Genomic DNA, 12,739 nt, shown 5'->3' on the forward strand with positions numbered 1-12,739 from the left:
TAAACATAAAAACTACTTTTGATTAAATATATTTATATGTTTTTTGCCATCAATATAAAAGATAAAAACTTCTAAAATTGTGACTTTAAATAAAAAATGTTTATATTTAATATATTATAATAATAGAGTCAGACGATGATTTTTGTGTTGATTCGAGCTCGTTTTGTTCGAGATAACTTTTAATATTTATCTTATCTTGTAATTATAGTCGTGGTTTTTTAAATCCTCGACCAATCAGGTGTTTAGAAATCAAACATTAGGAGAAAACGAGTGAAGAAAAGTGTAAAAACGTCAACAAGCGTTGGAGTCGTGGACCGACTGTCACTACGTTTATTGTTGAAACGACACAGACGCGAGAAGAAGCTCCTGCTTCAGTATTTACAGGTCGATGGAGGCGAAATCAAAACATTCTTTGGGTCTCACCATGCAAAACAATAAATAATCTTCATGGTCCAGAAGAAGAGTCGCTCGGAAACCAAGCTGCTCCAACGAAAGTTCGGGTGATTCTCGTAAAGTGCTGCCGGGACTCTTCAGGTCAGTTACAGGATCATCAGGAACGTCAGGGAACATCAGGGAACATCGGGGGTTCCTGGTCCTCAGGTGATGACTTGAGGTTCCCAGGTCTGGCCGGAGGCCTGCGCGCGACACTGAGCCACCACCAGGGGACCGGCCGGGGTCTGGCTGTCCAGGCAGAGCCCGCTGACCGTGTGTTGCAGCGCCGCACCTTTGGGCTTCCATTTCTGGAATCAAAGCAGGAGTTTGACCTTTGACCTCTTCAACCTTCATTCTGGTCCAAACCAGTGTCTGAGATTCTGAGTTTAGAGAGAATTTAGCTTTTTTTTCTCCATCTGGTCTGACATTATTGAACCAAAACATCTATGAAATGAACTTTGAAATAAAAGGACATTTTCAAAAACTCCCCTGTTTTAATGTTAATTCCATCTGTTTTTTGGTCGTTTTGACCTTCGTCTTACACCAAAAAATCACCTTTTAAGAAAAGTTAAAAAATACATTCCATTTTTGTCTTTTTTGGTACTTTTACTCTTTTCACAAACAAACATCTTTAAAAAGAACTTTGAAATAAAATAAAATAAAAAAAAACTCCCCTGTTTTAATGTTATTTCCATCTGTTTTTTAGTCGTTTTGACCTTCGTCTTACACCAAAAATCGTTAAAAAATCTCCTTTAAAGAAAAGTAAAAAATCAATTCTGTTTGTATTTGTATCTGTTTTTTTGTATGTTTTTCTTTTCCTTTTTTGGTTTTGTATTTTGTGTTGTCGGACTTTTCTCGAACAAACAACACCAACAAAAAAAACATTAAAATAAACTTGTAAAAAAATGTAAATTCGCCCATTTTTATTTCATATTATATATATTTTTGTTTGTTTTCTATTGATTTTTACTTATTAAAATCCAATAAAAAGAAAATGAACGAAAAGAAAAGAAATACATAAATTATTCCATATTCATTTAATTTAATTTATTTTTTAATTTTTGGTTATTTTGGTTGATCATAAACAAAAAAATCAATGAAAATACAATTGAAATAAAAGGAAAGTAAACTTTCTCATACAGAAAAAAAACAGTAAAACGTTGAAATAAAAGAAAATGTTTTTTCTTCCATTTTATTTAATTCTCTTTAAAAAAAATGTTTTAATTTATTTTAGTTTTCTACATATGTTTCAGTTTTCTTAAAGGTTCTACTTTTCTAATCAAAACACATTCTTTAAATTCTCTTCTGCTTATTTTCCCCTGAAAGTATTTTCCAATGAAATGCTAGAGTTTTGTGTCGAACACGTTGTTACGCAACACTTGAGTCACGACACTCCAGGACTTGGACTCGAGTCGAGCAGGTTCACATATTGATGGATCCTCAGCGATCAATAAAGTTCTACTAAACTGACATCAGTCCTCGTTTGAGTCGAGTCAGGAGAACCTTATCAATGATTGACAGCTGGACGGGTCGGAGAGCGGACCAGAGGAAGATAAACTCCTGTGAGTGTCAACATCCACATGTGACGCCATAACTCGGGAATTAAGTTATTGAATTTCGATTATTACTGTCTGGAGTTTGTTTTATTTTGAAAACTACGGTGTTTCCTTTAACGTTTGCTCCAAAAATAAACCTGAAAAACTAACTTTTCATGATTTATTTTTACGTTTTTTACCTGAAGGTCGGTCTGTAAATATTATGACATCATTATATTATATATTTAAATGATACATTTTATTGTATTTAACTGTGTTTGAATTTCTCTCTCGTCTGCAGCCGAACTTTCTCAACAATGTCTTCATGTTTTCTTATTCAAGTCCGTCGAGAAATGAATCAGGAAACTGTGAGTCTGGATTATTGATGAAGCTGTGATGAAATATTTAGACCAGAGAGAACGAGTCGGTGCTTCAGAGATCGTGTGGAGGGGCCTGAGAGAGCAGGTGGAGGAGGGGCCCGAGAGAGCAGGTGGAGGAGGGGCCCGAGAGAGAGCAGGTGGAGGAGGGGCCTGAGAGAGCAGGTGGAGGAGGGGCCCGAGAGAGAGCAGGTGGAGGAGGGGCCCGAGAGAGCAGGTGGAGGAGGGGCCTGAGAGAGCAGGTGGAGGAGGGGCCCGAGAGAGAGCAGGTGGAGGAGGGGCCCGAGAGAGAGCAGGTGGAGGAGGGGCCTGAGAGAGCAGGTGGAGGAGGGGCCCGAGAGAGAGCAGGTGGAGGAGGGGCCCGAGAGAGAGCAGGTGGAGGAGGGGCCTGAGAGAGCAGGTGGAGGAGGGGCCCGAGAGAGAGCAGGTGGAGGAGGGGCCCGAGAGAGAGCAGGTGGAGGAGGGGCCTGAGAGAGCAGGTGGAGGAGGGGCCTGAGAGAGCAGGTGGAGGAGGGGCCCGAGAGAGAGCAGGTGGAGGAGGGGCCCGAGAGAGAGCAGGTGGAGGAGGGGCCCGAGAGAGAGCAGGTGGAGGAGGGGCCTGAGAGAGCAGGTGGAGGAGGGGCCCGAGAGAGAGCAGGTGGAGGAGGGGCCCGAGAGAGAGCAGGTGGAGGAGGGGCCTGAGAGAGCAGGTGGAGGAGGGGCCCGAGAGAGAGCAGGTGGAGGAGGGGCCCGAGAGAGAGCAGGTGGAGGAGGGGCCTGAGAGAGCAGGTGGAGGAGGGGCCCGAGAGAGAGCAGGTGGAGGAGGGGCCCGAGAGAGAGCAGGTGGAGGAGGGGCCTGAGAGAGCAGGTGGAGGAGGGGCCTGAGAGAGAGCAGGTGGAGGAGGGGCCTGAGAGAGCAGGTGGAGGAGGGGCCTGAGAAAGCAGGTGGAGGAGGGGCCCGAGAGAGCAGGTGGAGGAGGGGCCTGAGAGAGCAGGTGGAGGAGGGGCCTGAGAGAGCAGGAGGAGGAGGGGCCTGAGAGAGCAGGTGGAGGAGGGGCCTGAGAGAGCAGGTGGAGGAGGAGAGAGAGCAGGTGGAGGAGGGGCCCGAGAGAGCAGGTGGAGGAGGAGAGAGAGCAGGTGGAGGAGGGGCCTGAGAGAGCAGGTGGAGGAGGGGCCCGAGAGAGCAGGTGGAGGAGGAGAGAGAGCAGGTGGAGGAGGGGCCTGAGAGAGCAGGTGGAGGAGGGGCCTGAGAGAGCAGGTGGAGGAGGAGAGAGAGCAGGTGGAGGAGGGGCCTGAGAGAGCAGGTGGAGGAGGGGCCTGAGAGAGCAGGTGGAGGAGGAGAGAGAGCAGGTGGAGGAGGGGCCCGAGAGAGCAGGTGGAGGAGGAGAGAGAGCAGGTGGAGGAGGGGCCTGAGAGAGCAGGTGGAGGAGGGGCCTGAGAGAGCAGGTGGAGGAGGAGAGAGAGAAGGTGGAGGAGGGGCCTGAGAGAGCAGCAGGAGGAGGAGAGAGAGCAGGAGGAGGAGGAGAGAGAGCAGGAGGAGGAGGAGAGAGAGCAGCAGGAGGAGGAGAGAGAGCAGGTGGAGGAGGAGAGAGAGCAGGTGGAGGAGGAGAGAGAGCAGGTGGAGGAGGAGAGAGAGCAGCAGGAGGAGGAGAGAGAGCAGTTGGAGGAGGAGAGAGAGCAGGTGGAGGAGGAGAGAGAGCAGGTGGAGGAGGAGAGAGAGCAGGTGGAGGAGGAGAGAGAGCAGCAGGAGGAGGAGAGAGAGCAGGTGGAGGAGGAGAGAGAGCAGCAGGAGGAGGAGAGAGAGCAGGTGGAGGAGGAGAGAGAGCAGGTGGAGGAGGAGAGAGAGCAGGTGGAGGAGGAGAGAGAGCAGGTGGAGGAGGAGAGAGAGCAGCAGGAGGAGGAGAGAGAGCAGGTGGAGGAGGAGAGAGAGCAGGTGGAGGAGGAGAGAGAGCAGCAGGAGGAGGAGAGAGAGCAGGTGGAGGAGGAGAGAGAGCAGGTGGAGGAGGAGAGAGAGCAGGTGGAGGAGGAGAGAGAGCAGGTGTAGGAGGAGAGAGAGCAGGTGGAGGAGGAGAGAGAGCAGGTGGAGGAGGAGAGAGAGCAGGTGGAGGAGGAGAGAGAGCAGGTGGAGGAGGAGAGAGAGCAGGTGGAGGAGGAGAGAGAGCAGGTGGAGGAGGAGAGAGAGCAGGTGGAGGAGGAGAGAGAGCAGGGCCTCGGATCAGTGTTGTGGAGCGAGATGGAGACGATTAAAGTCCATAAACTCACTAATGTTGATTTCCTGATTGAAAGAGACGTCATTTAAATGTAAAAAAAAACATTTAAATATATATATATATGTTTCAAGAAGAATCGATGTATTTGTTTCCATAGTATTTGTTAATATACAACTATTTAAAACAATACATATATATATATTTAATTTAACTAAAATGGTCGAATAAATAACGATCAAATCAATATTTCACTTTAAAAGCGTCTTAAAGGGTAAAAACTGATTAAACCGACATTTTATTTTGAAATTCAAGCTTCAAATGTCAAAATATTGAATTAAAAGGCAAAATGTTTAATTCAACTAAAAAAATTAAGTCTGTCGCTAAAAATTGTAAAACAAAAATTTGAATATTAAACTTTATGTGCAAAAAAATCAATCTTTCAATATAGAAATGATTGAATTGAATTATTACATAAAAAATAAAAAAGTCAAACATTAAATTCAACCACTTTTTACAAAAAAAAACGAATTATTGAATTGAATTAAAGGAATAATAATGTTTAATTTGATGTTTAAAAATGTAAATTAAAAGAAAATTGAATTATTGAATTAATTATTAAATTAAAACAATATAAACCTTTCAAAATAGAAACAATCTTCATTTTATTCTTAAAAAAACATTAAAAAAAAGTCTAAATGTCAAATGTATCCATTAATTATTCCGTCGACACGAATCTTCCATAAAAAGTGATAAAAAACGAGTGAATTGGAAAATTCTTCAGATTCCGAGCTCAGCTCTGACTGTCAATCAACGACTAACGAACATTTGAAACGAGGAAATAATGAAAGCCAGACTCAAAGTGAAGGAACTCGACGGCGGAACAAAGACTCTCTGCTGGCGCGCCCCCAAAAACCCTCTCAGGGGATTCGAAGCGACGACCGCCGAGACGACAGGACGTTCCATCAACACCGGCGCGCATGTGTTACGCGTTAATGCTTCCCCCCCCTCCTCGCCGCCGTCCGTCTCCAGATTCACTCAAAGGTCAGAGTTCGACTCCTCACCTGTCGGGGCTCCTTGGCGTTGCAGGGCTCCATCTTGACCTTTGACCCGGCGGTGAAGGCCGAGATGGCCAAACACAGATCCTGCTGCCGGATCAGGGGCTCGATCAACTCCCACCTCTGAGGACCACAAGCATGAGTCGGCACAAAATAAACCTTTAACTGTATTTTTAAATGAATAAAAGTGAAGATTATTGAAGAATAAATGACATTATTTGTGAACAAAAAATATAAATGAACACAAAAATACAAATATCATGTATTTCAAACCTGAAAAATACATTCAAACCCTTGTAGGAGCCGAGGCCTTTAGCAGGCTTACAGTATATAAAAGAGATTTTTTTTTGTTTTGTAACTATTATTTAGTTAAAACATTATTTTTGTTAATTTCATTAAATAATTCAAACAATTATTACCTTTTAAATATCAAACCTATAGTTACTAATGTATTACAGATAAAAAGATATTTAAAAAATGCATTAAATAAAGTGAATATTTTCTCAGATCCGTGGTAAAAGTTGGTGAAATATATTTGCAGATTAATTAAAATATATGTGTAGATGAATAAAAATATATTTGTAGATTAATTAAAATATATGTGTAGATTAATAAAAATATATGTGTAGATTAATTAAAATATATTTGTAGATTAATTAAAATATATGTGTAGATGAATAAAAATATATTTGTAGATTAATTAAAATATATGTGTAGATTAATTAAAATATATGTGTAGATGAATAAAAATATATTTGTAGATTAATTAAAATATATGTGTAGATTAATAAAAATATATGTGTAGATTAATTAAAATATATGTGTAGATTAATAAAAATATATGTGTAGATTAATTAAAATATATTTGTAGATTAATAAAAATATATTTGTAGATGAATTAAAATATATGTGTGGATTAATAAAAAATATATTTGTAGATTAATTAAAATATATGTGTAGATTATTAAAAATATATTTGTAGATTAATTAAAATATATGTGTAGATTAATAAAAAGTATTTACGCTGAGGTGGGAAAATATTTTTAATGTCATTTCTGTGTAAAGACTGTAAAGACTGTAAAGACTGTAAAGAATGTAAAGACTGTAAAGACTGTAAGGACTGTAAAGACTGTAAAGAATGTAAAGACTGTATAGACTGTAAAGACTGTAAAGACTGTAAAGACTGTAAGGACTGTAAAGACTGTAAAGAATGTAAAGACTGTATAGACTGTAAGCACTGTAAAGACTGTAAAGAATGTAAAGACTGTATAGACTGTAAAGACTGTAAAGACTGTAAAGACTGTAAAGACTGTATAGACTGTAAAGACTGTAAGCACTGTAAAGACTGTAAAGAATGTAAAGACTGTAAAGAATGTAAAGACTGTAAGCACTGTAAAGACTGTAAAGAATGTAAAGACTGTAAAGAATGTAAAGACTGTATAGACTGTAAGCACTGTAAAGACTGTAAAGAATGTAAAGACTGTAAAGAATGTAAAGACTGTAAGCACTGTAAAGACTGTAAAGAATGTAAAGACTGTAAAGAATGTAAAGACTGTATAGACTGTAAGCACTGTAAAGACTGTAAAGAATGTAAAGACTGTATAGACTGTAAAGACTGTAAAGACTGTAAAGACTGACCTGCGCCTGAGGTCTGCTGCCACCTACGACTCTACACTCTGTGAGGCCGAAGTTGTCTGAGCCGCGAGACTCGAGACACAAACCAGTTTGTCTGAGAAGACTCGACACAGCGTCTTGTTCTGGTACTCTGAGGAGAAACATGAGTATTTAGGGTTTACTTCTAGTTTTTGAGTTTCATGATGCATTTTAAAACTTTGTCTGTGTCATGTGATCATAATGTGTGTCATGTGATTATTGGGTGTCTCAGGTAATCATTGTGTGTGTCATGTGATTATTGTGTGTGTCATGTAATCATTGTATGTGTCATGTGATTATTGTGTGTGTCATGTAATCATTGTGTGTGTCATATGTTAATATGTTTCAGTTTTAGATGTATTGTAGACGTATTTTAGATGTGTTGATGATGTGATTTTGATGTGTTTTAGACGTGTTTTAGATGTGTTGATGATGTGATTTTGATGTGTTTTAGACGTGTTTTAGATGTGTTGATGATGTGATTTTGATGTGTTTTATACGCGTTTTAAATGTGTTTTAGATGTGTTTATGATGTGATTTTGATGTGTTTTAGACGTGTTTTAGATGTGTTGATGATGTGATTTTGATGTGTTTTAGACGTGTTTTAGATGTGTTTATGATGTGATTTTGATGTGTTTTATACGCGTTTTAAATGTGTTTATGATGTGATTTTGATGTGTTTTAGACGTGTTTTAGATGTGTTTTAGATGTGTTTATGATGTGATTTTGATGTGTTTTAGACGTGTTTTAGATGTGTTTTAGATGTGTTTATGATGTGATTTTGATGTGTTTTATACGCGTTATAAATGTGTTTTAGATGTGTTTATGATGTGATTTTGATGTGTTTTAGACGTGTTTTAGATGTGTTGATGATGTAATTTTGATGTGTTTTAGACGTGTTTTAGATGTGTTGATGATGTGATTTTGATGTGTTTTATACGCGTTTTAAATGTGTTTTAGATGTGTTTATGATGTGATTTTGATGTGTTTTAGACGTGTTTTAGATGTGTTTATGATGTGATTTTGATGTGTTTTATACGCGTTTTAAATGTGTTTTAGATGTGTTTATGATGTGATTTTGATGTGTTTTAGACGTGTTTTAGATGTGTTTTAGATGTGTTTATGATGTGATTTTGATGTGTTTTATACGCGTTATAAATGTGTTTTAGATGTGTTTATGATGTGATTTTGATGTGTTTTAGACGTGTTTTAGATGTGTTTATGATGTGTTTTAGACGTGTTTTAGATGTGTTGTAGATGTGTTTATGATGTTATTTTGATGTGTTTTAGATGTGTTTTAGACGTGTTTTAGACATGTTTTAGATGTGTTGTAGATGTGTTTATGATGTTATTTTGATGTGTTTTAGACGTGTTTTAGACGTGTTTTAGACGTGTTTTAGATGTGTTGTAGATGTGTTTATGATGTTATTTTGATGCGTTTTAGATGTGTTTTAGACGTGTTTTAGATGTGTTGTAGATGTGTTTATGATGTTATTTTGATGCGTTTTAGATGTGTTTTAGACGTGTTTTAGACGTGTTTTAGATGTGTTGTAGATGTGTTTATGATGTTATTTTGATGTGTTTTAGACGTGTTTTAGACGTGTTTTAGACGTGTTTTAGATGTGTTGTAGATGTGTTTATGATGTTATTTTGATGCGTTTTAGATGTGTTTTAGACGTGTTTTAGATGTGTTGTAGATGTGTTTATGATGTTATTTTGATGTGTTTTAGACGTGTTTTAGACGTGTTTTAGATGTGTTGTAGATGTTATTTTGATGTGTTTTAGACGTGTTTTAGATGTGTTGTAGATTTATGATGTTATTTTGATGTGTTTTAGACATGTTTTAGACATATTTTAGACGTGTTTTTAATGTGTTTTAGACGTGTTTTAGTAATGTTTTGGATGTGTTTTACACATTTTTTGGACAGGTTTTATATGGGTTTTTGATGTGTTTTACATGTGCTCTAAACATGTTTTAGACATGTTCACACGTCTGTCAAATGCTACGTTATTCACACACGGACCAAACATTTCGAGGATCATCCAGGAAGTACCTGAGCTCCGGGTAAACGTTCTCCATGTACCAACGGAAAGGTTTGCAGTTCAGTTTCCGCCTCAGCGTCAGACGGTCGGTGATGCTTGAGGAGAAAAACACAAAGTTTGAAACGGAATAAACAAGAATAAATGTATAAAAACGATGAGTCAGACAAACCTGCCGAAAGCTTTTCCCTGAGCTGACGGTCGCGCGGAATAATAGTACTGTTTGTACTCGTCCATCCACACCTCGGCAGCTCGACGAGTGTTCCTGGGAACACACACACACACACACACACACACACACACACACACACACACACACACACACACACACACACACACACACACACACACACACACACACACACACACACACACACACACACACACACACACACACACACACACACACACACACGAGTGTTCAAATGTCTTCGAGGTGAGGTCACTGTGTGACGACAAGAATCAAGTCTGAACCCAAACCTGTCTTGAAATGATCTTGTTAAACAGATGTTTTTCTTTTTTACATGCATCACAACACTGGGGCCCCTGAACACATGTGGCCCTGGAACTGTATATATATGTGGCCCTGTAACTGTGTATATGTGGCCCTGTAACTGTGTATATGTGGCCCTGTAACTGTGTATATGTGGCCCTGTAACTGTGTATATGTGGCTCTGTAACTGTGTATATGTGGCCCTGTAACTGTGTATATGTGGCCCTGTAACTGTGTATATGTGGTCCTGGAACTGTGTATATGTGGCCCTGTAACTGTGTATATGTGGCCCTGTAACTGTGTATATGTGGCCCTGTAACTGTGTATATGTGGCTCTGTAACTGTGTATATGTGGCCCTGTAACTGTGTATATGTGGCCCTGTAACTGTGTATATGTGGCTCTGTAACTGTGTATATGTGGCCCTGTAACTGTGTATATGTGGCCCTGTAACTGTGTATATGTGGTCCTGGAACTGTGTATATGTGGCCCTGTAACTGTGTATATGTGGCCCTGTAACTGTGTATATGTGGCCCTGGAACTGTGTACTTGTGGCCCTGGAACTGTGTATATGTGGCTCTGTAACTGTGTACTTGTGGCCCTGGAACTGTGTATATGTGGCCCTGGAACTGTGTATATGTGGCCCTGGAACTGTGTATATGTGGCCCTGGAACTGTGTATATGTGGCTCTGTAACTGTGTATATGTGGCCCTGGAACTGTGTATATGTGGCCCTGTAACTGTGTATATGTGGCTCTGTAACTGTGTATATGTGGCCCTGTAACTGTGTATATGTGGCCCTGGAACTGTGTATATGTGGCCCTGGAACTGTGTATATGTGGCCCTGGAACTGTGTATATGTGGCTCTGTAACTGTGTATATGTGGCCCTGGAACTGTGTATATGTGGCCTTGTAACTGTGTATATGTGGCCCTGTAACTGTGTATATGTGGCTCTGTAACTGTGTATATGTGGCCCTGGAACTGTGTATATGTGGCCCTGTAACTGTGTATATGTGGCCCTGGAACTGTGTATATGTGGCCCTGTAACTGTGTATATGTGGCCCTGTAACTGTGTATATGTGGCCCTGTAACTGTGTATATGTGGCCCTGGAACTGTTTATATTTGGCCCTGTAACTGTGTATATGTGGCCCTGTAACTGTGTATATGTGGCCCTGTACCTGTGTATATTTGGCCCTGTAACTGTGTATATGTGGCCCTGTAACTGTGTATATGTGGCCCTGGAACTGTGTATATTTGGCCCTGTAACTGTGTATATGTGGCCCTGTAACTGTGTACTTGTGGCCCTGGAACTGTGTATATGTGGCCCTGGAACTGTGTATATTTGGCCCTGTAACTGTGTATATGTGGCCCTGTAACTGTGTATATGTGGCCCTGTAACTGTGTATATGTGGCCCTGGAACTGTGTATATGTGGCCCTGTAACTGTGTATATGTGGCCCTGTAACTGTGTATATGTGGCCCTGGAACTGTTACCGGTCATATACTACTATGTCTAGCTGACTGCAGTTATTGAATTATATTGATTATTTATTAAATTTAAATTATTTAAATGTAACAATGCAACTTTGATTCACGGGTCACGAATGTAATTTAATTTAATTTAATTTAATTCAATTAAAATGATTATATTATATCAGCTTTTAAAGCTGCTGTAGTCGACTGTATCCTCTCGTCCTCAGTCACTGCTGTCATTTTATTGTTCCTTTAACTGCTGACGACGTAATAACTGCTGCCATCTAGAGGCTAGAACTTTATTTGCAACAAAAAATGATCAAACGCCGTGATTATTTGGATATTAATTGTCAATTAAATAAGCAAATTATTTTATTTTATACACATTTTATTGAACTGTAAACTATTAAAAAAATAAAGTAAATAAATGTCATTTGAAGGTCAATTTTCTTTCTTTTTCATTCAAAACAGTGCCGTCAAATATCAGGTAAAAAACATGATATATTGCGGATGTAAAAAACCACTTACTTGATGTAGGTGAGAGCATTGCCTTCTGGGAAGTCATAGGGGTGTCTCTTCCTGAACACGTGACCCACGCGGCTGCAGGGCAGGATCTCCAGACTTCCTCCGCACATCCACACCCGGAATGAGAGCTCTGAGCAGAACCACACCATCCAGAGAGAGTCAAAAACATCTCGTCTTTTTTCTTCCACAAAAACTCCCTCCCTCACCGAAGTTCTCGCCCCCCCAGATGTCCATGTGGGTGTCGTACTGGCCCAGGTGGTTGAACCAGCTCTTGTCCATCACGAAGATCCCTCCGGCGATGACGGGCGTCCTGCACACGGGTCACGGGGTTTAGGGTGAAAGTGCGGGTGGCATGTTTGTGGCACCTCTTGTACCTGATGGCCTGGGTCGGGTCGCTCCGGGCCATCTTCTGCTCGATGGGAATCTGCTCCCACTTGAAGTGGAGGCTCCAGTCGAAGCCTGGGAAACAAACAGGATGTTGTTCTTCACTTCCTGTTAGCCATTGTTCGAGACACCGACCTCCTCTCAGGTCCGCCGAGGCCGCCAGGTACGCGAAGTTGTCCAGGCTGATGACGTCGATGATGGGACTCACCACACGCGTGTGATCCTGAAGACACGCGTGGTCGAAGTCAATTAAAGTTTAGACAAATCAAATACTGATGATGTCACAAAAACATGTAGACAAAGTAGTAGACAAAGTAGTAGACAAAGTAGTAGACGTTGTAATAGAAGTAGAAGTAGTAGAAGTAGTAGAAGTAGTAGTAGTAGTATAATTAGAAGTAGTAGAAGTAGAAGAAGTAGAAGTAGTAGAAGTAGTAGAAGTAGTAGAAGTAGTAGAAGTAGTAGAAGTAGTAGAAGTAGTATAATTAGAAGTAGTATAATTAGAAGTAGTAGAAGTAGAAGAAGTAGAAGTAGTAGAAGTAGTAGAAGTAGTAGAAGTAGTAGAAGTAGTATAATTAGAAGTAGTAT

At 40.5% G+C, this 12,739-nt stretch overlaps 1 protein-coding gene across 1 annotated transcript in view; it reads right to left on the reverse strand.

Annotated features, from left to right (window-relative positions):
* Nucleotides 1-300: 300 nt before the first annotated feature.
* The window catches only part of galnt16 (UDP-N-acetyl-alpha-D-galactosamine:polypeptide N-acetylgalactosaminyltransferase 16), a 38,009-nt gene continuing 25,570 nt past the window's right edge, over nucleotides 301-12,739 (reverse strand). Inside the window, exons 7-15 of the mRNA XM_087779421.1 lie at nucleotides 12,290-12,377; nucleotides 12,145-12,229; nucleotides 11,977-12,080; nucleotides 11,774-11,900; nucleotides 9,454-9,546; nucleotides 9,296-9,379; nucleotides 7,227-7,353; nucleotides 5,595-5,711; nucleotides 301-740 (exon numbers count right to left, since the gene is read on the reverse strand). Of these exons, the coding sequence (XP_087635547.1) occupies nucleotides 597-740; nucleotides 5,595-5,711; nucleotides 7,227-7,353; nucleotides 9,296-9,379; nucleotides 9,454-9,546; nucleotides 11,774-11,900; nucleotides 11,977-12,080; nucleotides 12,145-12,229; nucleotides 12,290-12,377 (969 nt within the window). The 3' untranslated portion in view covers nucleotides 301-596. The remainder of the gene's footprint in view (nucleotides 741-5,594; nucleotides 5,712-7,226; nucleotides 7,354-9,295; nucleotides 9,380-9,453; nucleotides 9,547-11,773; nucleotides 11,901-11,976; nucleotides 12,081-12,144; nucleotides 12,230-12,289; nucleotides 12,378-12,739) is intronic.

Source organism: Callionymus lyra, chromosome 18 (genome assembly GCF_982586985.1).
Source record: "Callionymus lyra chromosome 18, fCalLyr1.hap1.1, whole genome shotgun sequence".
Lineage (NCBI taxonomy): Eukaryota > Metazoa > Chordata > Actinopteri > Syngnathiformes > Callionymidae > Callionymus > Callionymus lyra.